At 34.7% G+C, this 22,136-nt stretch overlaps 1 protein-coding gene across 1 annotated transcript in view; it reads left to right on the forward strand.

Moving 5' to 3' along the window:
• The window catches only part of LOC122797802 (potassium voltage-gated channel subfamily H member 2-like), a 277,563-nt gene that overhangs the window by 149,019 nt on the left and 106,408 nt on the right, over positions 1-22,136 (forward strand). Inside the window, exons 2-3 of the mRNA XM_044066323.1 lie at positions 7,853-7,907; positions 10,537-10,698. Coding sequence (XP_043922258.1) covers positions 7,853-7,907; positions 10,537-10,698 — 217 coding nt within the window. The remainder of the gene's footprint in view (positions 1-7,852; positions 7,908-10,536; positions 10,699-22,136) is intronic.

Consider the following 22,136-nt stretch of genomic DNA (forward strand, 5'->3'; position numbering starts at 1 on the left):
TTTGAACATTCTTCCAGTAAGCAAAGAAATAAAATGTATGAACCAATAATGACAAAACTACCCATTTCAGGAAATGTCAACCATAAAAGGCTACTCAAACTTCTGTGATTACATTCCATCAATATCAGTCAATAAGCACAATATCTGCAGAAGTAAGTTATCCAAATAATTCCACATTAAAGAGATCTGTAACTAACAAAGAGGTTGCTTCTGGCAAACAACTTTACATTTCAGTGTTTCATCTACAAATCCAGTGCCTGCTGCCCTTGAAGAATTAATTGCCTATGTTACATTAAAAACATTTGGTACACTGGTAATATTGCAATAGGGAATGACTGACAAACCAGCAACAAGTTTGTAGTCACTAGGCATCTCATACAAATGAGGACACAGTCAGAAATGCAGAACCCCTACCCCCCTTAAAATGCACCAGATAATCAGCAATTGAAATGGTAGTGCAATATCAGGACTCCATCTATATGGTATGGGAGTAGAAATCACAGCCTTCTGTACAAAAGGCAGTTATGCTACTAACACTGCTTTCAAATGATATAGCACAAACAGTGACTGCCATTTGCTAAACAAAACAGTTACTTGTATATTGAAAACAGGCTTAGTATGAGGAACAGTAAACTTCTCTTCCCTTAAAACTCATAATTCTATGAAAATGCACTGAAACTCATAATCTCTTGAAAATGCATTGAAACTTATAATTCCCTGAAAATGTACTAAAACTCAGTTGTTGTTGTGTCTTTTCGGCTTTTCCCGGTTAGGGGTCGCCACAGCGGAACTCCGGCCCGCTAATGATTGGTAGTTAAGTTTTACGTGCCGAGTTACCAGCCCTGATACACAACCTTCAACGAAGGTACGCCCATTCACACATGTCTCCACGCAGAAGATGCTCTAGCTGAGAATCAAACTGGACAGCGTCTTACTGCGAGGCGACAACGCTACTGCAGCACCACCACCGCAGGTATTCCCTAAAAATATATTGAAACTGAAACTCAGTTCCATCATCAGTCTGGTAATAGTGTAGAAGATTCATGCTTTTTTACTCAACTGAAGCCCACAATTCCTTCAGCAGTCTGGTAGTTGGTGTACAGGATTTAGGTTCTTGTCTCCTGTAACAAAGTTACAGGGTCAAGCCTGATCAAGTTAATTGACTAACATGTCCCCCCCAGCTAGGGCATTACATACCATACCATATCTCCATACCTCTCAACCTCTTAGCACTAGAAATCTGGACAAAGCCTAAAATAATTGGGGGACAAAGCACCAAAAATAAGGGCAGGTTTTAAATATTGATCTTACAGATTTAGAAAGTTGCTAGAATAACAGCATTTGTCTTAGCATGCATTTTCTGAAGGAAATGAAATCTGAAACTCAAATGTATGACATTTAGTTGTTTCAATCCTCAATGATTTGCCAGAAAACCACAACTACTATAAAGCATTCACTTGAGGTCTTCACACTGGGTACACAGAAAGGAGTTTCATAACCATAGATGTAGTTGATTTATTTATGAATATTCCACATGAAATAGGTTTAGATTGTTTTCTTTTTTTTTTCAATAATTTTTATTTTTGTTTTACATTTGCAAAAACCAAAACCATTCCATATTTACAAAATGACCATATTTGCATGTTATACATTGTGGATAAAGTAGAAACATGTAGGTCATACAACATACCTAATTACAATATATACAAAGATGCTTTCCCAATTAATGTCATTAGCCTAAAAACAGCACATACAAAAATGATATTTCATCCATAGTTAAACTGTGTACTCATGGGAATATTTCCATTTCATAAGATATGGTGTACCTGGTGCTTTATGCTAATAAGATGTTATAGTACTGTTCCCAGATTGCTCTGGCTTTCATATTTTTGTTTCTTTTGTCCAATACTATTTTATGTGCTAGTAGATGTTTAATAGCAGATTTCTTGAATTCCTCCCAAGAGATACTTACAGGATCTAACCATTTGCGAGCTATATATAGCTTCATTAATAAGAAAATCATTATAAGTGGGTTAGCTTGTTTTCCTGAGATGTTGGCCGGGAGGATGTGTACAAGAGTAAATTCCCATGATAGTGTCAATGCTTGATACCCCATTTTTTGCAGTTGTAACTTAAGGGAATTCCAAAGCTTGAAAATGCATTTACAACTCCAGAATATATGTATTAGGTCTGCAATCTGGTCTTTACAGTGTGGACAGTTTGGAGACTTAGTTGCATTGAATTTGTGAAGAATTGCTGGGGTGAAATAAGCATTATTATTAATCATGAGTTACGGGTAAGAGAGTTTTTTAAGTGGAATAGTTTTCAATGTTAAGTTGATTGCCTTTTCTATTTGCTGGTCATCCATATCAGTATTAATTTTCTCCAGTAAGAAAAGAAGGTCTTTCTGAAATTTGATTTCCCCTATCATTTTGTATGAGTTTGTTATTGCTTTCCTTGACATTAACATAGTCATCCAAAGTAGGGTAGAGTTTTCAATGTCACTTTCGAGTATGGTAAGGTTTTGGAGGTAACTGGAACACACCTCTTTGATTTGTCTTAAAATTATTATATATACTTTAGGTAAGTTTAGATTACTTCTTAGTTCATGAATTGTGCTATTGAGGAATAGGTAGATATTTTGGATTCTCTTATGTTTTAACCGAGGGAAGGAATCTAGGTTTAGCATCTTGTTATTTATTTTTAAGTTAGGATTTTTATGGAGGGGTTGTAGTATTAACATATCCAAGGTTTAAGGGGTGAAAACATTTTTGTGTTATATTTATAGAATGTTTTAGTGGCTCTATTATGTTATAGGCTTGTAAATCTTTTTTATTTAAGAAGGGAAACGCTTTGGGATTGATGTCTAGCGTTTTTATGTACCTATAGTATATTGTTACCCAGGCCGGTGAACTAGTCTTTGCCGAGCGGTCATACTCTGCTATTCTCAGTATTCTATTAGTGTTGATAATAGAGCAGTAGGTTTTGAAATCTGGCAAGTTCAGACCCCCTTTGTTCTTGGGAAGTGTTAGTTGTTGATAGGAGATTCTGGTCTTTTTAGGATCCCATACAAATTTTGCTAGAAAGGTATGAATTTGTTTGAAGAATTTATTATGTATAGTTATCTGAGATGTCATAAATAGATATATTAATCTAGGTAGTATGTTAATTTTAATTATTGATACTTTAGACAAAAACAGTAGCTTAAGGTTATTCCATATTGTGTTATGTTTTGCCATTTAAGAGTTACGTTATGTTGGTAGAATTCCTTGTTATTCTGAAAGAAAGTAATCCCCAGGTATTTGGTTTCTTCTTTTATTTTTATTTTGTCTAAGAGAGGGAGATGAGTCTAGGTGGCCTTAAGGGGACTATATTAGTTTTATTAAGGTTTAATTTGTAGTTAGACATGTATGAGAATTGTTCAATTGTGTTTATTATTTTGGTCATGTCTGAACTTGGTGTAGTAAAGTATATGTTTAAATTGTCTGTAAATGCTGAAAGATAAACTTTGAAGTTATGTATTGAGGGGGGGGATTATGATATGTATTTTGTTTAATATATAGAAATAGGGGTTCTAGGTAAAGGTTGAAAAGAACGGGTGATAGCGGGCAGCCTTGTCTTATTCCATTTTTTATCGAAATTCTGTTTGACCATGTTTTGTTTATATATAGGGATGTATATGGATTACTATAGAGAATTTGAATGATCTGTATAAAATTTTTAGGTATGTCAAAGTGAGAGAACGTTTGCAGCAAGAATTTAAGATTGACCCTATCAAAAGCCTTGTGGGCATCTACTATCATTGTGAAGATGTTGGTATTTCTCTGATTTGCAAAGGATATTAATGCTTCTAATGTTAGCGTGTTGTCACTGGTCTGTCTTCGTGGTGTAAACCCAGAAATGTTCTGGAGAAATTATTTTCTCTGTCAGATTTTTAACTCCGTTTGCGAGTATTGAGGTCAGGATCTTGGTGTCTATATTTAGAAGAGAGATGGGTCTATAGTTATCTGGATTTTTAGGGTCTGCTTGGTCTTTTAATATAAAAATAGTTTTAGAGGCATTAAAGTGAATATCATGTATGTTGTTATTTATTATATAGTTCAGCATGTGGTATAATAATTTGGCAACTAGTGGACTGAAGGATTTATAAAACTCTGAGGTAAGACCATCCGGTCCTGGGGCCTTGTGTGGTTTTAGATGTTTAATTGTTGTGGTTATCTCATTAATAGAAATGGGCTCCGTTAGTTTTTTTTGTTGATCTAAATCTAGTTTAGGGAATTTTAGTTTTTGAAGAAAAAGATCCCTATCCTCCTTCGAGGCTTGTAGGGTTTGTTCTCCATATGTTTGAGTATATATTTGTTCAAATACTTTGATAATTTCCTCATTTCTTGTATAGTTTTTCCCTTGGTAATTTACTTCTGCTATAACTGAGGTGGATTTTTGTTGAGCGATAATTCTGGCCAATGCTCTGGAAGGAATTTGGGCTTCTTCTGCGTAATTAGCCAACTGTCTTGTCTCATAAAAAGATAAATTTCTGTTCTCGAGCATATATAGGTCTCTTTGTAGTTTTAGGAGGTCCATTTCCATTTGATTATTAGGGTTATTTATCAATTCTTTCTCACATTGTTCTATTTTCTCCTTTATTTTATGTTCCTCTTTCAGATGGATTTTTTTATAATATGCTGCTTTTTTAATGAAAGTTCCTCTGATTTGTGTTTTGGTCGATGCCCATTCTATATCCATTGATGTTTGGGAATTGAAGATATTCACAAGGGATGTTTTTAATATATCCTCAATCTCTTTTACTACATCTGTTTTGAAGAGCAGATTAGGATTTAATGACCATATATTAGCTCTATTGTTTAAAAACCTTTTTTTGTCCCAGTTGATACTCAGTGTAACTTTGGAATGATCTGACAGAAATCTATTGTGTATGACTATTGTAGGGTCCATGTTAATGAGTATGTCTGAGATTAAAAAGAAGTCTATTCTCACCCACATTTTGTGGCATTGGGAGTAGAATGTGTAACTCCCACTTTTGTTATCTTTATCCTCATATTTAAAGGGGTCATATAGTTTGAAATCTTGTTTAAGCTCATTTAAAGCTATTGTAGCTTGTCTATTATGTAGTTTGGTCGGGTTCGATTTATCCTTTCCTGGGTTTTGATATGTGTTCCAGTCACCACCAATTATTAGATAATGATCTTCTAGTTGGTTTAGAATTGGGTACAGTGACATGAAAAAGAGATGGTGGTTGCTACAAGGTGCATATACATTTAACACCATTATAAGTTTTGGAAATACAGTGTTAGTAAATGTTACATAGCACCACCTTCCCTCTTTGTCAGCCTTAGTTTCAAGTATTTTATCCTGAAAATGTTTTTTAATTATTATGGCCACCCCAGCACTGTTAGTGTTGTCCCCAGGTTTAGATTTTTTTACATTCAGTACTATTAGAACTTACTTAATTTGACAACTGTCTAATAAAGTTCCTCTTAGATTTAGTGGAAGTAATGTTATACAACAACTTTATCTACTTCAAAGGAGAATACTTTAGACATACAAGGGGGTGGCCATGGGCACAGCGTACACCCTTATTTATGCAAAAGAGAAAGAATTTATCTTGAATTCCATCTATGATAATTGTTGAAGGACCTATTTATGGTACCCAAATGATATATTTATTTTTGGGTGGCTTCCCATAAACAAATATGGGAATCTGTTAATTATATTAATAATGCCATGCATTTTCTAAGTTTCGTTTACCAATATAAGACCAACACTATTAATTACCTGAATGTCACAATTTTTAAGAACACAAACATTAAGTGTTTTGAATCAATAAGCTATAGAAAACCAACTTTGTCTAATACATATCTACACTACAAAAGTTGTCATCCCTTTTTCTGTAAAAGGAATGTGTTTAAAGGACAGTTGCTGAGAGCAGCCAGAAAATGTTCCAATTTCAACTCTTTTTAAGCCACACTAGAAAAATTAATAAATATGTTCCTAGAAAGAGGTTATCCTTGCAACTTACTTCAGAAAATAGGAGATGCAGTAGTGAAGGACTGGGATACAACATACTGCCCACTACTAGGATCAGGTGGTACAGTAGAACATATGATATTAGTAATTAGTGGAAAAACTGATGTAGTCAATTTCTTCAAATCTTTAGTTATTAAGCATAACAGTGATGCTAAATTGATTAAGGACATTGTCAAGAATAACTGGACTATGTTTAAAGCTGATGCAGATTTTTATAAATTAGTAGGTGAAGCCTCAGATTTTATTTACAAGACTGGAAGAAATCTCAAAGGGTTGCTTGAGAAACGTGATTGCTGTATAAAAACACATTACTATCAAATACACAAAAATGTGGGGCATGTAGTCAATGTCCTTTCATCCTCGAAGTTGAATTGATCACTATATTTAATTTTAATAATTTTGAGGTGTTTCTTGCCAAAGGTAATTATGCTACCATAGGGGTAGTTTATATTTCACTCTGTTCTACTTGTACATATTTCTATGTAGGAAAGACCAAGAAGTACCTCCAAAAAAGATGAAAATAACTGTGACAGCTTGAAAAAGAAGATGAACAATTCTCTTTTTAAACACACATTAAGTTGTGTTAATTTTATAACGTTGACGTTTGGTATTCTGGATGTCATACCATTATCCATACTACCACTCCTAAAGTTTAGAGATGCTAAATTATAGATACAAATACAATTAATATATCATTAATAGGAAAGGTTTTTACATCCACTGAATTTGTTTTGACTACATTTTTAGACATTCATATTGATATAAGACTTATGCTTGTATTTGTATACAAATTGTCTTCAAGCTAAAGGATAAAGCCTGGTAACCATGGAAAAAAGTATTAACCCCCTGAAAACCACGATACCTTTACCATACTCTAGAATATGGCTAGAGAATCCATATGGAGGCACAAAGCTAACCATCTCAAAACTATGCAACCTTCTCTCTTAAATAAACCCAACCATTTTTGGTATGAGGTCAGTCTGCTCAACAGACACAAACCCTCTGACAATAAACCCTGTCTAATCCTAATCCAGACTAATTGAGGACCAGTTACCTACTCTGACATTGTCACAGAGTTTAGATACCCCCCCATGCAATCTATCAGCAGCACCTCCACATTACAGGCTATTGAAAACAAAATCTGCCGCTTCATCACCCACTCACCCCCTCATGATCCTCACTGCTTCTGCTTCACCCTCAAAAAGCCAAATGACCCCCAGTGCAGCACAGAGTAGAGTTGCTACGAGGCTTTTTCATCTTCACACCTATCCAACCTAACTCATTCCCACCACTAAATGCCAAGCTTTATACTAAGCGCAGACATTACAACTTCATAAACTACTCCCAAATGACACCCATAATATCCCCCAGATATAAGGTTACATTTCATCCTTGCTCTCTAAAAAAGGGAATCCTTCCCCACCACCTAAAGGAACCCTTCTCCACCTTCAGAGCTGAACTTAAAAAAATCATCCGCACCAAGTCAAGCTCCACTTGACACTCAGCAGGCCACATCACAAAAGAGCTTTTCAGCCATTAGCATTATGCTGTTCAACTACTAACACCTCCTAACTCCCCCACCATCTCCTGCTCTGACTATTATTATCCTACAGCGTGTCCACCATGATGTAAACCTGAAATATAATCATATGAATTGTACAATCTGATTTATCTCAGAATTGTTGCTATAGTTATTAATTGCTACTGTGCAGTTTCTGTTAGCAATATTTATGTTCTGCTTTTGATATGTACAGCTTATTGCCTTTCTGTTCTTATTTATTTCATTTTTGTCAATTATTTCATCCAGACAGCACCGGGACTTTCTATTCCTTCACAGGAACAGTCTATTGTGATCAACTCGGGTAATCAAATTTAAAAAATAAAATAAAAATAAGTCAGGTTGGCATGATGGATTCATATCTCAACATAACCTCTATTTCTGGAATAAATATCCACTACATGTCAAGCAGAGTAGCTTCAAATTTGCTTCTATAGCCTCATTTCTTTTGTAATCTATTACTGAATTTTTAATTTCCTGTAACCAAAAATATGAACCATATTCCAACAGAGTTGCTCTCAGTGTATGTCTGCCCTGATTCCAAAAGACTTGATCTCAGTGTAAATGACTTCTGTGTAAGGTCTGTAAACAAGCTTACACCATGAGCAAGATTCTAAAACACCTGGTCACTCACACCGAGTGCAAGTCTTTTGGAATTGGGCCCTATATGCGGTTTTGATTCTTGGGAGGTTATTATGCTGTTTCTTTTGTCTCCTCTTGAACATAGTTATTTTCAACTTGTTTCATTGTAGGTGATGGGAATGAATGTGGGGAATGGAAAACGTAGGAAAGGCTCATTCTTCCAATGTACATTGCAACTGCCAGCTCAGCAAGAATGTATTCTTAAAGAAAATATTTGATAAACGGTTTGTTCTCTCTGCAATATGAAGAAACTAGCATCATGTCAGGGTTCTTGGGGACAATAACGGCATAACATTAACAAGATAACAAAACATTTTAACAATTGAGACTTCCGGTAGTTTTTGCTGTCATTACCTGACGTTTGACATCTAGACATTACTGTATTACTAACACCAATGATGGGATGCTATTCAGGGTGAAACAGACATTTGACAGAATATTTTGTTGACCTTTTTTAATACCTTTATTAAATTATGACTTAAGACATTGGCAAACATACATTAATATAAAAGAAAACAAACTATATTAACACATTGCAGTTACATACATTATATATTGCTTATGTTCTTTTTTTCCAAAACTACCATCAGAACAACATTACATAAATTGCTCAATTTCTGTCTTACCTTAAACCTCACTCCTCCTCCATAACATTATTATGTATGTATTGTTCCCATAGTTTCCATTTATTTCTATATAATTTGTTCCTTCTCTTTTCTAAAGATACCACTTCCAGTTCTTTTATCTCTGTTATCAAAGTGCAAACCAGCTGAATTTAAAGTATTGAATATTGATTCAGTACTTTAAAAACTGCTGGTTTAGACTTTGATTTCCATTTTCAAATAACTGATTTTTTGACAGCCATCACAATGAACCTTAATAAGACCTTGTAATGTCTAAACAATTCAGATCCAGTGTCCCAGCTCAAAAGAGTCATTCCCATAGTTACACCCATTTGTTTGCCCATTATTTCTGTCAGAGTAGTCTGCAGGGAATTTTTAAAATCTGCCAACTTATTACATTCCCAAAACATATGTTTCCATTTAGCTTTTTCTTCAGCATCATGCTTCCAGAATTCGTCATCTACTTGAGGAAAAAAACTTTGGAGTCTACTTGGGGTATAAAAACACCTATACAAACACTTCCATGCAAAAATTCTAAATCTTCTAGACTTTTTGCATACTTGGGAGCCATACCAAAGCCCTCTCATTGTTCCTTTGTAAATTGCTTTTCCAATCTCTCTTCCAAAACTTTTTTACCCTCATCTGAACGATTCTTATATTTATTGTGCAATATTTTATATGTCCTACTAATTATCCATTTTTTAGCAGTAGCTTCTTTTCTAGATTCAGCTCAAACCTCTAACATAGATGGTATTTCACTTTGAATGTTCCTATCCTTTTCTCTTTGCCTATGCTCTGATGTCAGTCCCTGGTAAGGAAGTTAGTCTTGACCTGCAGTCTGAATGTTTTCTTGGCCTCATCCCGTTCTGTTACTTTTCCTTCTCTGGTTATTTGTTCCCAACACATTTGGTTCCTTTGCCAGCTTTCTCTGGTCCCCTAGATGCAGGTATCCCGAGTGACAAAATCTCTTTTCCTCATTATTTTGTGGGCTTAGTTCTTAGAATACTTTCTGCTACTTTATGAATATAATAGTCTGTATGGCTGTAACTATTCTCCTCAAGGACCTGCATTCAAAACCCAGTCTCTCCTTCTTTCTTGAATTTTCTAATTGCTTTATCACCATCCCTTTTCTCTTTGAATTATAACTTTCTGCTTCTGTTATGTATGTGACCCTTCATTGTGTAGCTCTAACATATTCCTTCAAAACTGGTAATTTTGAAAGAATATTTATCTGTATGACATATCACCCCCAATGTTTAACATCACCCCAGTAGACACTGAATAAATGGAATATTGCAGATGATAGTCTGCTTTCTCAGACTACAGAGGTATAGCCATATTATATCATATGCACCCTTACAATAGTTGTACTTGCAGAAGTGATAAAATGTCTACTGCTTCTGACTTTCTTTGTTGCTAAAATACTTCAACTGGCCTAGCTTAACATCATCCCTTATAGTCAGGAGTCTCCTAAATGGGATGGAGTGCACAGCATTTCTATGCTACTTTGTACAGGTAGGACTTTGAGAGATTAGAAAACTGTATTATTAAAAACAGTAGTGTACATGTTAATAATCCATATTCCTTGAATGCTGTGATATATCTCAAACCAGCTTTGATTTAAAAAGATATTTCATGCATTTTGTATTTTTCTCTCTTTGCTTTTAGGGTCATGCTTCCTCTGTTTGGTGGACGTTGTTCCTGTTAGAAACGAAGATGGTGCTGTAATAATGTTCATCATGAACTTTGAAGTAATGACTGAAAGAGATCTGTCTTCCTCTCCAGAACGGGATGCCAATCACAAGGTCCCACCTCCCTGGTTCACTTCAGGTAAAGTGAAGGAAAATAGCTAAAGTGATTGTGTGATTCAGTGATATATCATTGCAAGAACCTATCTGTAAACTTGGCCTCAGGTCTAGTCATCGTAATCAGCCTCCTTTTTTCCCCATTTTTGTCACATCAATATTAGCCAATGAGACCAGATCACCTACAGTCAATGTTTAAACCACTGGCTGGCTAGCTTAGCTGTAATTATATTTCCTAAAATCTCAATGGATGAAACAAAATGATTGTATCTTTTTTACGGTGGTTACAGATTATAATAGGAATAAGAAATTACAGCATGAGAGGTATGATAGAATATTATCATGCTTTATTTGGTAAGGTACCTAGCTTTTCCTTACGTTCTTATTGTCTTTATTCATTTACTTTGTATAATTTGAAATCACAGGTATGCTTGTCTTCTCCATCTATACCATCTGAAAACCTCTGCTATTCTCTTCCTGGTTGCTTACATTGGTGCTGCTCTCCAACTGTTTTTTAGTAGGAAACCAACCTAACTGAGAATGCTTCTGGTTCCTCTACACAATCCTTGAAAGTGTCTTTCTTCCAAGCTTCTCTATGGTAATATAAGGACAGCAAAGACTTATCACAGTGGGGAAGACTGCCATGTTAAACAGTTCCCCCTCATGTTAAGCCTTTCTGTATCCAAGTCTAAATCTATTAATGCAGGTTTGGGTACAAACATCTATTGAGTGGTAAGTGAAGTGCAGAAAATCTGGCACTTTAAATTTATTTAAATTCTTCAACTTTAGTAAATTCACCCAATTTTAAAACTTTTGCTGAAGCTGTAACTTTTTATTCTAGTTTATTCAATGTTTGCACTGGTGTCTTATCCAAAACAGAATTAAAATCTCCCCCAAAATTGGAATAGTCTTTTAAATTATTTAACAAATTATCGAAATATTGTTTAGCAAATGCATCTGCAAGTATCAGTGTCAAATGTATATTTGCTGTTGTAAATAGTCTATTTTGACTTTCACAAATACTGCAGACAATAGTATGACTGTAGAAATATACAATTGTAGGCATAACAGATATTCTTACACAGAATGATTACTATCTTTCTATTGTCTTTAAAAGAGGAGATAACTAAATGAGTATGGATCTATGTCAGATGAACGAGTTTTCAGAAACTCGAAATTCATATAGATGAGACCATGTGCTTGAGTTTCTGAATACTCAAACATCAAAATAAAAAACACCCTCATCTGAACAATTCTTATACTTTTTTTATGTTTATGCAGGGGGGCAAGCCCCCATTACCCCCACACCCCCTGCAAATATATATACCAACTCTGAGATTACACTGTTTTGAACAAACAGATACATTTACCAATCTTCACTGTACTGCGATCTCCATTCAAAAGCTTTGAGTTTTCAAAAACTCCATCATATGCTCAACCATATCATTTCTGAGTTTCTGAAAACTCAAACAACTGATAGGGATCCACCAGTATGGTTCTTAAAGCTAACCATTTTTACATTGTTTTCTAATAATTTTCTTGCATAAAGATGATATCAGTTTTATTCATTTTTAGGTATCTATTGAACCCGCTCTTTTATAACCACTATTTTTAATGAGAAAACATAAGTGTGGATATCATTTGTTGTGGAGTTGACTGGTAAGAGCAGTTTTATTTGAATTTATATTGCATTTGTTATCATTATTTTTAACTGTTTGTAGGTAGGAAGAGACTGCTTATTAACAAGCTTTACTTCGATTCATATTTTGTTGTTTTGCCTTTAGTTTCACTGCTGCTTGTGAGAAAGGGATAGTTTTTAGACAGGCAAGCTCTAGCCACCCAAGGGGCCTAGACAGCTATAAATTTACACAGACTGCAGAGAGGAAACTTCTGAGCATATCTAAACAATCCTGTCTTGGTTTGTGATTTGTTGTGAAGTTGACTGGTAAGAGAAGTTTTATTTATTTTTAATGTTAAAAGGAGGTGCGACTGCAAGCTTTAGTGAGCAGAAGCTACTGCACATGTGCAAAGAAATTAAACTTCTGTCTGGCTGGTAGAAATTGTATGTTCAGAACAACTTTATTGTATTTCATTATTTAGTTGGATATTGCTGGTATAATTTTTGTCATAGAAGTTGATTTAAGTTCCTTTGAATTCTTTGCTACTGACTTTGTGTATTTTTTTTCCTTTCCAATATTTTATTCATTTAAAGCTGAATATGGATTCCTTAAATAACTATGCAATTAATGATTTGCTAATGCACAAATATCTTGTACAGTGTAATAAATGCTATGCATATTTAAAGGTAACAGCTGATAACACTGGCGATCTTTATTCCTCGTGTCAAAAGCTGGATGATTTGCTTCCCATTATAAGAAGTACATCTAGACTTACTGATGATGATTGCACTTGTGCAATTGGCATGGCTTGGAGAACTGTTATATCATATATTAATGAGTGGACTGATGAACTAAATAATGTTAGGCACAGAACAAATAGAACACATTTAAGAAATGATGCATCTATTTTCTGCAAAGAACATCCAACCCCTATGAAACATGATGAGGCCCCTGAGAACTATGGAATTGTGGATGCAAGTACTCAGCAATCTGAGGATCCGGTTTGTTTAGAAGGAAACCAAAAAAAGAAAGAAACAAAGACATTCTCAACAAATAACAAGGAAGAAAAAGAAACTGACTAATGACTGTAAAGGAAAGAGAATACATAGTAAAAAGGATTCTGCTTTCTTATGTAACACACTGATGACAGGGAATGAAGATATCTGTCTATCAGAAAACCCTCAGTCTACAGAAAAAGGCACCACCTTTCCAATGGAAAAGGTAGAAAAAAGAGGCAAGGGGCAGGTGAAAAGGCAGAAGTCAAAACTGAATGTGGAAGGATTGAAGAACATTACTGTAAGAAAAAAGAAGAGAAAGACAGATGCTGACTACATGGCTCAAGCTATAGATTTACCATGCCAGCTGGATGAGAATTTAATATGCATTGAAAACAGTGGAGTTAATAAGACTAATAGTGATGAAGATCTATCCTTCATAACAATTGATAGAGCAGAAATGACTGTATTAGAAGCTGAAGATTCTTCAGAGATGGTCAGCAAAGATATTCTTGTCAAAAGAAAAATACTCAAACAGTACTGGATAGAGTGCCTTTCAGAATGAACATAAAAGGATCCAAGAATAGCTGAAAAAGGCAACACCAAGGCAGATAATCCTGTAAAACAAACATTTAATCCAGTTAATTATAAAGACAGTGAGCACTTTCACGTTATCACAACGTTTCATCAGACTTTGAATAAAAACCATTAGCTGCCAACCATAAATAGTAAATTCAAACCCTTCTAGCCTATTGTTCAACAGAGACAATTATAACATCATGTTAAAGTTTAAAATTTAAAAAGACATGCTTTATAAACAATATTTTTCGAAATATATGTATATCTAAAGCATGCATCATAAACAACATTTCTAAAGCATATGTGCATTCAATGTATAAATATTAATATAATACATATATTTATAAATGTCAGAAAAAATACACACATTTTTTATTTCAATGAAACTAAAGAATATATATAAAGTAGTTCATTCTAAAAACTAACTAAAGACAATATATATATATATATATATACGTATGCATATGTTTAAAAATCATTCACATAAAGCTGTGAAAATTAAAATTCTAAATAAAGTGACTAATGTACATATGGTCTAGCTGATAAAAAAGGTTCTAATGTCATCCTGTCATTTAATCCACTCATTTTATGTGCTTGCAGGCGTATTATCCATTTACGTTCTTGACCCTCCATATAAGTCTTAACATTCCCTAACCTGCCTGATTTCTTAATCAATTCTAATGCTCTAAACTTAAATTTATGTGTCATACAATGGGTTAACACATGTTTAGCTAATGCATTCTTATCATCTTCTTTATTTATAGCATAAATATGCTCTCTTGCTCTTTCTCTGAGGGTCCTATTGGTTTTACTTACATAGAAGGACTTGCATACCTGGCATTGCGCCAGGTATACCAAGTCCCTCATCTTACAGTCCGCATATTATTTAAGCACATACTCATGTCTCGTGTCATGTTGAACAAATGTATTATCACCTACCATGTATGGGCACTGGTTGCAGCCCCTACAAGCAAATGTCCCCTGCCTATCTGAGTATCTTATGTTGTGAATCTTATCTTGCTCATAACAAAGTAATCGCTTAAGTGATTTTGTGTTCCTATATGTGTACCTTGACCTATTTCCTACTATCATGGAGATATCCTCATCTACATTCAATAATCTCCAATTTCTCTCTATTACTTCTCTTACCTTATTGTTCCTATTAGTAAATGGAATAACTACTTTAAGCCCCTCATTTCCTCTTCCGTTCAATCCTTCTTCATCAACCCTATCAATATTTGTATTCCTTTGGAAGTATGGTCTTCCTTTTCTATTCCTATGTGACCTACTATTATGCATAGATCTCTCTATCTCACCATCCTTATAACCTCGTTGTCTAAAATTATCTGCCAATGTCTTACATGCTTCTCTATAAGATTCATCATAACTATTGAGCCTTGACACCCTGAGTATCTGGCTCTTCATTATATTGGGATAAATATGAGTCGGATGCATACTGCTCCAATGTAATAAGCTGTTTTCCCAACATTGTTTCCTAAACAGATCAGTGTGTAGTCCATCTTCCTCCCTGCTCAATTGCACATTTAAAAATTGTAATCTCTTCTGGGAACTAACACATTCAAAAGACAGAATATCTGTTGTCCCATTCAGATATTCCACAAATTCTTCCAATCATTCACTAGTGCCCTTCCATGCAAGAAAAACATCATCTACAAAACATTTGTAGTAACCAATGTACTCCCTATAATCTCCACTGTTCAATACATATGTCTTCTCCCAATATTCCAACACTAGGTTGGCATATGAGTTTGCACACTGGGTGCCCATCGCCACCCCCTTTGTTTGTAGAAAATATTCCTCTTCATACATAAAGACATTATTATTCAATACAATGTCTAACAATGACATGTATCTCATAATGAGATCCCTGGGCACTCCTTCTTCGATTAATAAGAGCCTGACATATTCCATTCCTGTGTTATTTGGTATGGATGTAAATAAAAAAACAACATCAAGTGAAACCAAAAGTTCATTACCATTGTCTACATCAGAAAAAACATACCCAGCATAGGTATCTGAAAACTGTTGTGTGTCCCTAATTATAGTGGATACATCATCTACCACTGGTCTGAGTTGTTTTTGCAAATAAATGGAGAGGGTTCCTGCAAGCCACCCCCTCCCCGAGACTATGGGTCTCATATTGGGGTCCATCAAACTTTTATGGACCTTCGGCAGTCCCCTGAAAGTGGGGATAATCGGTTTCTCAACCAAAAAGTATCTATACAAATCTATGTCTATTACTCTACATAAAAGAAGGTCATACAATTCACTATGAACACTTTTTATGATCTTATCTAGTTGCACCTTACTTTATAACTTATAAATATTGTTGTCAACCAATAGTTGCTCCATTTTTCTCTTATAGAAATCTCTATCCAGCAACACCAAAGCTCCACCCTTGTCTGCCTATCTAATTACTATCTCAACATTGTTCTGCAGTCTATTCAAAGCTTCAGACTCCTTATTAGTTAAATTAAAAAAGTCAGGCCTGGTGTGTGACATTGACAATTGTAATAAATCACTTTCACAAGCTCTTTCAAATGCATCTAAAAGTGGATGCATCTGAGGTATAAATGTAGAAGGTTTTTTAAACATTTTATAGCCATTATTCATATTATACCCAAACATCATTTTTAGCGCCACATTTCTAGTGAACCTTTTTATGTCTATTATCACATCCATTAAGTCAGAATTTTTGGACGGTATAAATGAGAGACCTTTGTTCAACAGAGATCTCTCACTGTTGGAAAGTATGTACCTGGATATGTTAATTATCAAGTCATCTGTATCAGTCATAGCACCTTGCGCTGAAACTGGTACCTCTCCTCTGAACCTTTGTGCTTCCTCACGCGGTTCTGTGGAGGCCAAACTTGCCTCTCTATCTGGCGCATTGGTAGTGGAAAGGAGAAAAGGTTGTTGCTATCTTCTGCCGATATGTCCACATTCTCTGTGGAAGTTGTAGCCATTTCCTGATGAACTTGTTGAACTTTCCTCCTGACATCCATGCTGCCCAGGTGTGAGATGCCTTCCCTACCTGGCAAACACATGGTGCCTCCTTGAGCACTGCTGTTCTGAGCTCCCCTCAGTCCTTTGGTTTGTTGCACCACCTGTGCCAGTGTTTCTGGTGTTGTCATCATTGTACCTTCAGTGATCCACCTCTCTCTGCTTGTGGAAGGTGGAAATGCTCTGTGTGTGTTGTTGGTAGCAGCATTGGTCTCCCTGGGTCATGAGAAGACATTACCCCTGTGGAAATAATTGAAATCTCTCTCCAATTTCATCTTCTTCTCCTGTAATAACTTGTTGTCTAGTGCCGTTAAACTTATAGTGAGATCGATTTCTGTCATGCTTAAGACATCTTTGAGCTTATTTCTTGTAGAAGTAATTTCCATGGTCAGAACTGCTTCTATATTTTTATATTGTTCAATTAGAAGCTTGATGTAGCCATAACTGGTGTCTAAGTTTAATTTTTGCCATTTTATTAGCAGTTCAAGATATGTGGTACTGAAGGTAGGCATTTTTAGAACACGTAATCCTCTCGGTACCACCATAAAACTGAGACACGCCTCCATATGGAGTCTTTGCCATTGTGTAGACTTTCATTTAGTCATTTTGTGCCAGGTATACCAAGTCCCTTGTCTTACAGTCCACATATTGTTTAAACACATACTCCTGTCTCGTGTAAGGGTGAATAAATGTACTATCACCTGCCATGTATGGGCACTGGTTTCTCAACGGTCACTGGAACATGACAGAGGGGAGTATTAAATGAGAACAAATGTCTGTTAGAGGGAAGTGATTCCTTCCAAAGATTTTTTTAATGTTGAAAGCAATCCTTTGTTATGCCTTACCACTACAGAACTGACCAAAGAAGGGGAAAAGACAGTAAGTACCCTTAGGAACATGAATGTTTTGTAGTTGAAAAGAAAGTTAGAGAACAAAACCAATAGGACCCTCAGAGAAAGAGTAAGAGAGCATATTTATGCTATAAATAAAGAAGATGATAAGAACACATTAGCTAAACATGTGTTAACCCATGGTATGACACATAACTCTAAGTTTAGAGCATTAGAACTGATTAAGAAATCAGGCAGGTTAGGGAATGTTAAGACTTACATGGAGGGTCAAGAACATAAATGGATAATACGCCTGCAAGCACATAAACATGAGTGGATTAAATAACGGGATGACATTAAAACCTTTTTTATCAGCTAGACCATATGTACATTAGTTACTTTATTTAGAATTTTAATTTTCACAGCTTTATGTGAATGATTTTTTAGACATATGCATATGTATATATTGTCTTTAGAATGAACTACATTATATATATTCTTTAGTTTCATTTAAATACAAACATGTGTATTTTTTGTGACATTTATAAATATTTATACATTGAATGCACATATGCTTTAGAAATGTTTTTTATGATGCATGCTTTAGATATGTATATATTTCGAAAAATATTGTTTATAAAGCATGTCTTTTTAAATTTTAAACTTTAACATGATGTTATAATTGTCTCTGTTGAACAATAGGCTAGAAGGGTTTGAATTTACTATTTATGGTTGGCTGTTAATGGTTTTTATTCAAAGTCTGATGAAACATTGTGATAACGTGAAAGCGCTCACTGTCTTTATAATTAACTGGATTAAAAGTTCGTTTTACAGGATTATCTGCTTTGGTGTTGCCTTTTTCAGCTATTCAAAGATATTCCTGTAATTGGAGATTTAGTTATTAGAGGAACTGATACTTATATTTGCAGAGAAGATAATGAACATCGAAGAGTGTTATGCTTGCCAGGAGCAAAAATAGAAGATGTGAAACAAGCCTTGGAACACCTTAATGTAAGGAAGTATGGATCTGTTTTTATTCATACTGGTACAAATGATGTCACCAACAAAGATTCTCTGACTGTTAGTCGGGAACCGACAGCCCTCCTAGATAGTATAGCTTGTACTGGTGTTAGGACATACTTTTCACAAATCACCTATAGAAAGGATAGTCAGGTCACTGTGAATGAAAAGATTTTTTGGATAAACACCTACATGGAAAAAAATGTCCTGTTTTAAAAAATGGAAATGTATAGAGCATCCATGCCTTCTTTTGGGCACACATGTGTTCAGACAGGATGGCGTGCATTTGTCTAGATCAGGGAAGAGAATTTTTGCAGCAGATATTTTGCAATATTTGACAAATACTAGCCAGGATTTTTGCCAGGTCAAAAATGTAACAGTTCACAGATAGCAACATTTGATGCATCTCTGATGGTTGTTAATGCTAGGAGCATTAATAATATATATTTTTTTTTATTAGAAAATTTGCTACGCTCCCACAAGATTGATGTAGTTATTATTTGGGAAACATGGTTAAAGAACATTGACTGGAAACCAGTTCTGACAGGGTATAAACGTTTTTACTGTAACAGACATTCTAACAAAAAATCAGGTGAGATGTTGTGATAGGGATTAAAGATAGCTATGAGACCTGTTATTATTACATGTTCAATAATAACATCAATACTATAGACTGTGTAACTGTGACAATAAAGACAATCCTGGAACATGTAACAACTGGAGTGTATAGACCACCAAAGTCAAGTGCAGATGACCTAGAGGAATTCATACATTTCTTACATGAAACACAGGAGGGAGGAATAATATTATCTGGGGACTTAAATTTAGCAGAAGCAGACTGGAATAATATTGATTCAACACTGTTAGTAATGAAATTATTCACAGATTATATTCAGGAACAACAAATGCTTCAGATTGTAAAAAAAACCTACCAGGGGACAGAATGTACTAGATACTATTTGTGTTCACAAAGAAATTACTGTAACTTCAAGTCAAGTTTTACCACCATTGATGTGCAGTGATCATGGGGTTATTAAGGTTCATTTTTTGCTAGATAATTCTGCCAAACTGAAATCCAAACCAATGCACAGAAGGTTAATTACAGATTATAGGGAAGCAAAACAGTTACTATATAAAACTAACTGGAGTGGGGTGTTCAGTGGAAAAACTGCAGATGGAATGTGGAAAGTTTTGAAAGAGAAATTGCTTGAGTGCAAAAAGTAAAAAAAAAATGTTTAACATCAGAATCTAGGCATGCAACATCAGGGGGGTATATTTCCATAAGAACAAGATACCTGATTAAGGTAAGAGACAAAAACTATAAGAAATGGAAGAGAGGTTGAACTACAACTTTAAAAACTGAAATAAACAATCTGGTTAAACAGATTAGTGTTTGACAAGATCAAGAAAAATTTGAAGAAAATTTATATAAAGATATTGAGCATAATAGGAAACCTTTTTATAGATACATAAGATGTGGATGGAGTAAAGATACACAAATTGATTAACTGTGCAGATTCTAAAATTTATTTTCAGACACAACAGATTATAGATATATTTACTAAATCTTATGCAAAATAGTTTGGCTCCACAAAAGGGGTGGTGAGTTGTCCTAGTGACATCCAGGTAACCCCAGATACTGGAATCAAATTAGATTATATTGAGAAAGAACTGTGCAAACTGCATCCATACAAAGTGCATGGGGGAAATGGAATAAGTAACAATGACCTGAGAACACTTCAACAAGAACTTACACTAGGTCAAATAAATATGGGGAGATTCCTCAAGATTGGAGACATGCACTTATTAAACCTGTCTTTAAGGGAAAGGGGAGTAGGACAAATCCAGAATCATATAGACTCTTAAGACTACTTTCATGTTGTGTAAAAATAATAGAGAAAGTAATACTGGATAAGTTATTGTCAGAACTGGATAGATTGGGACTTGAAATCATATATCAGCATGCATATGTTGAAAATAGATCTATTACCATCTGTAACATGATGTTCTTTAACAATATAATAACAGCTATGAAAGAAAAACTGTGCTGTGATGTGATTTATATAGATTTAACTTCAGCATTTGACAGGGTCATACACAAATCACTGATCAATAAATTAGTACAACTAGGTATTGATGTACTGTTGATAAGATGGTTAGCTGCATGGCTAACAAAAATAGGACATGGCAAGTATCACAAACCAACTGGACAGGTAAAATCCTTGGTTACAGTCAAGGTATCCCACAGGGCTCTGTCCTAGGCCCTTACTTGTTTAGATTGTATCTTTCAGACTTAACTTTTTCATCTGAGGTGTTCTACAGTCTATATGCTGATGACCTGAAATTGGATAAACTGATTACAAGTGTTACAGTAAGGCATGTCTGCAAAATAATTTGACTGAATTGACCATTTGGGCACAGGAGAATAATATATTGATAAATACATCATAAACTAGGCATACGAGATTTGGGAGACATAAACCGAAAGGTGAATATTTAATACAGCACACAGTGATTGAAACTATAGACTCATTTAAGGACCTGGGTATATGGGTAGATTCAGTTATGAGGTTTTTTTTAATTATATCAAGCAACTGGATAATGATAGTTATAGAACTATAAGTTGTATACATAGATTTATAAAGTCTAGCAAATCAAACATAATGAAGTAATTGTTTGTTAGTTACATTAGACCCAAACTTGAGTATGGAATAACAATATGGAAACCTATAAGAAGACAAGCATGAGTAAACTGAAAAGAGTACAACGGAAATATACCAAGGGCATCCATGGATGTGAAAATGTAAGTTATTATGAAAGACTAAAATATCTGAACTTGTGCAGTGTCTCTTATAGATATTTAAGAGGAGATCTTATTCAGTTATATAGGGCATTTAGGGACAACTACCTCTGGGAATGTTTAGGGTTATCAAAAAGTGATAGAGAATCATCAGACAACATATGTAGAAGATTCTATAGGAATGAGAAGTGTACTAATTGGTTCTCTGACAGAGTAGCTGATACATGGAACAGACTACCAAATTACATTAAAGCAAGTACTAGTTTAGATATTTTAAGAACAGCCTGGGCATTTATTATGGGAAGAAGTGTTTTGGTATATTGGCAAGCTAGAAGGGCATTAATGCCCATGCTTGAAACATTTGTATGTATGAATGTATGTATCATATCTTGGAATACGCTTATTCTGATTATGATGAAATACCCCATGCTTTATCAATTGCATGTTAGTTTCTTGTACTTATTCCATAAATGCCACCTATTATCATCAAAATATCAAATTCTGAACACAAGCTCACCATTGCCTAAACAGACTACAAACACTGTATGCATTAATCTAAACACCTCTTCCCTGGAATTCATAATTTCCCATTTTAA

Source organism: Protopterus annectens, chromosome 3.part1, assembly GCF_019279795.1.
Source record: "Protopterus annectens isolate FY-2018-M chromosome 3.part1, PAN1.0, whole genome shotgun sequence".
NCBI classification, from domain to species: Eukaryota; Metazoa; Chordata; order Ceratodontiformes; family Protopteridae; genus Protopterus; species Protopterus annectens.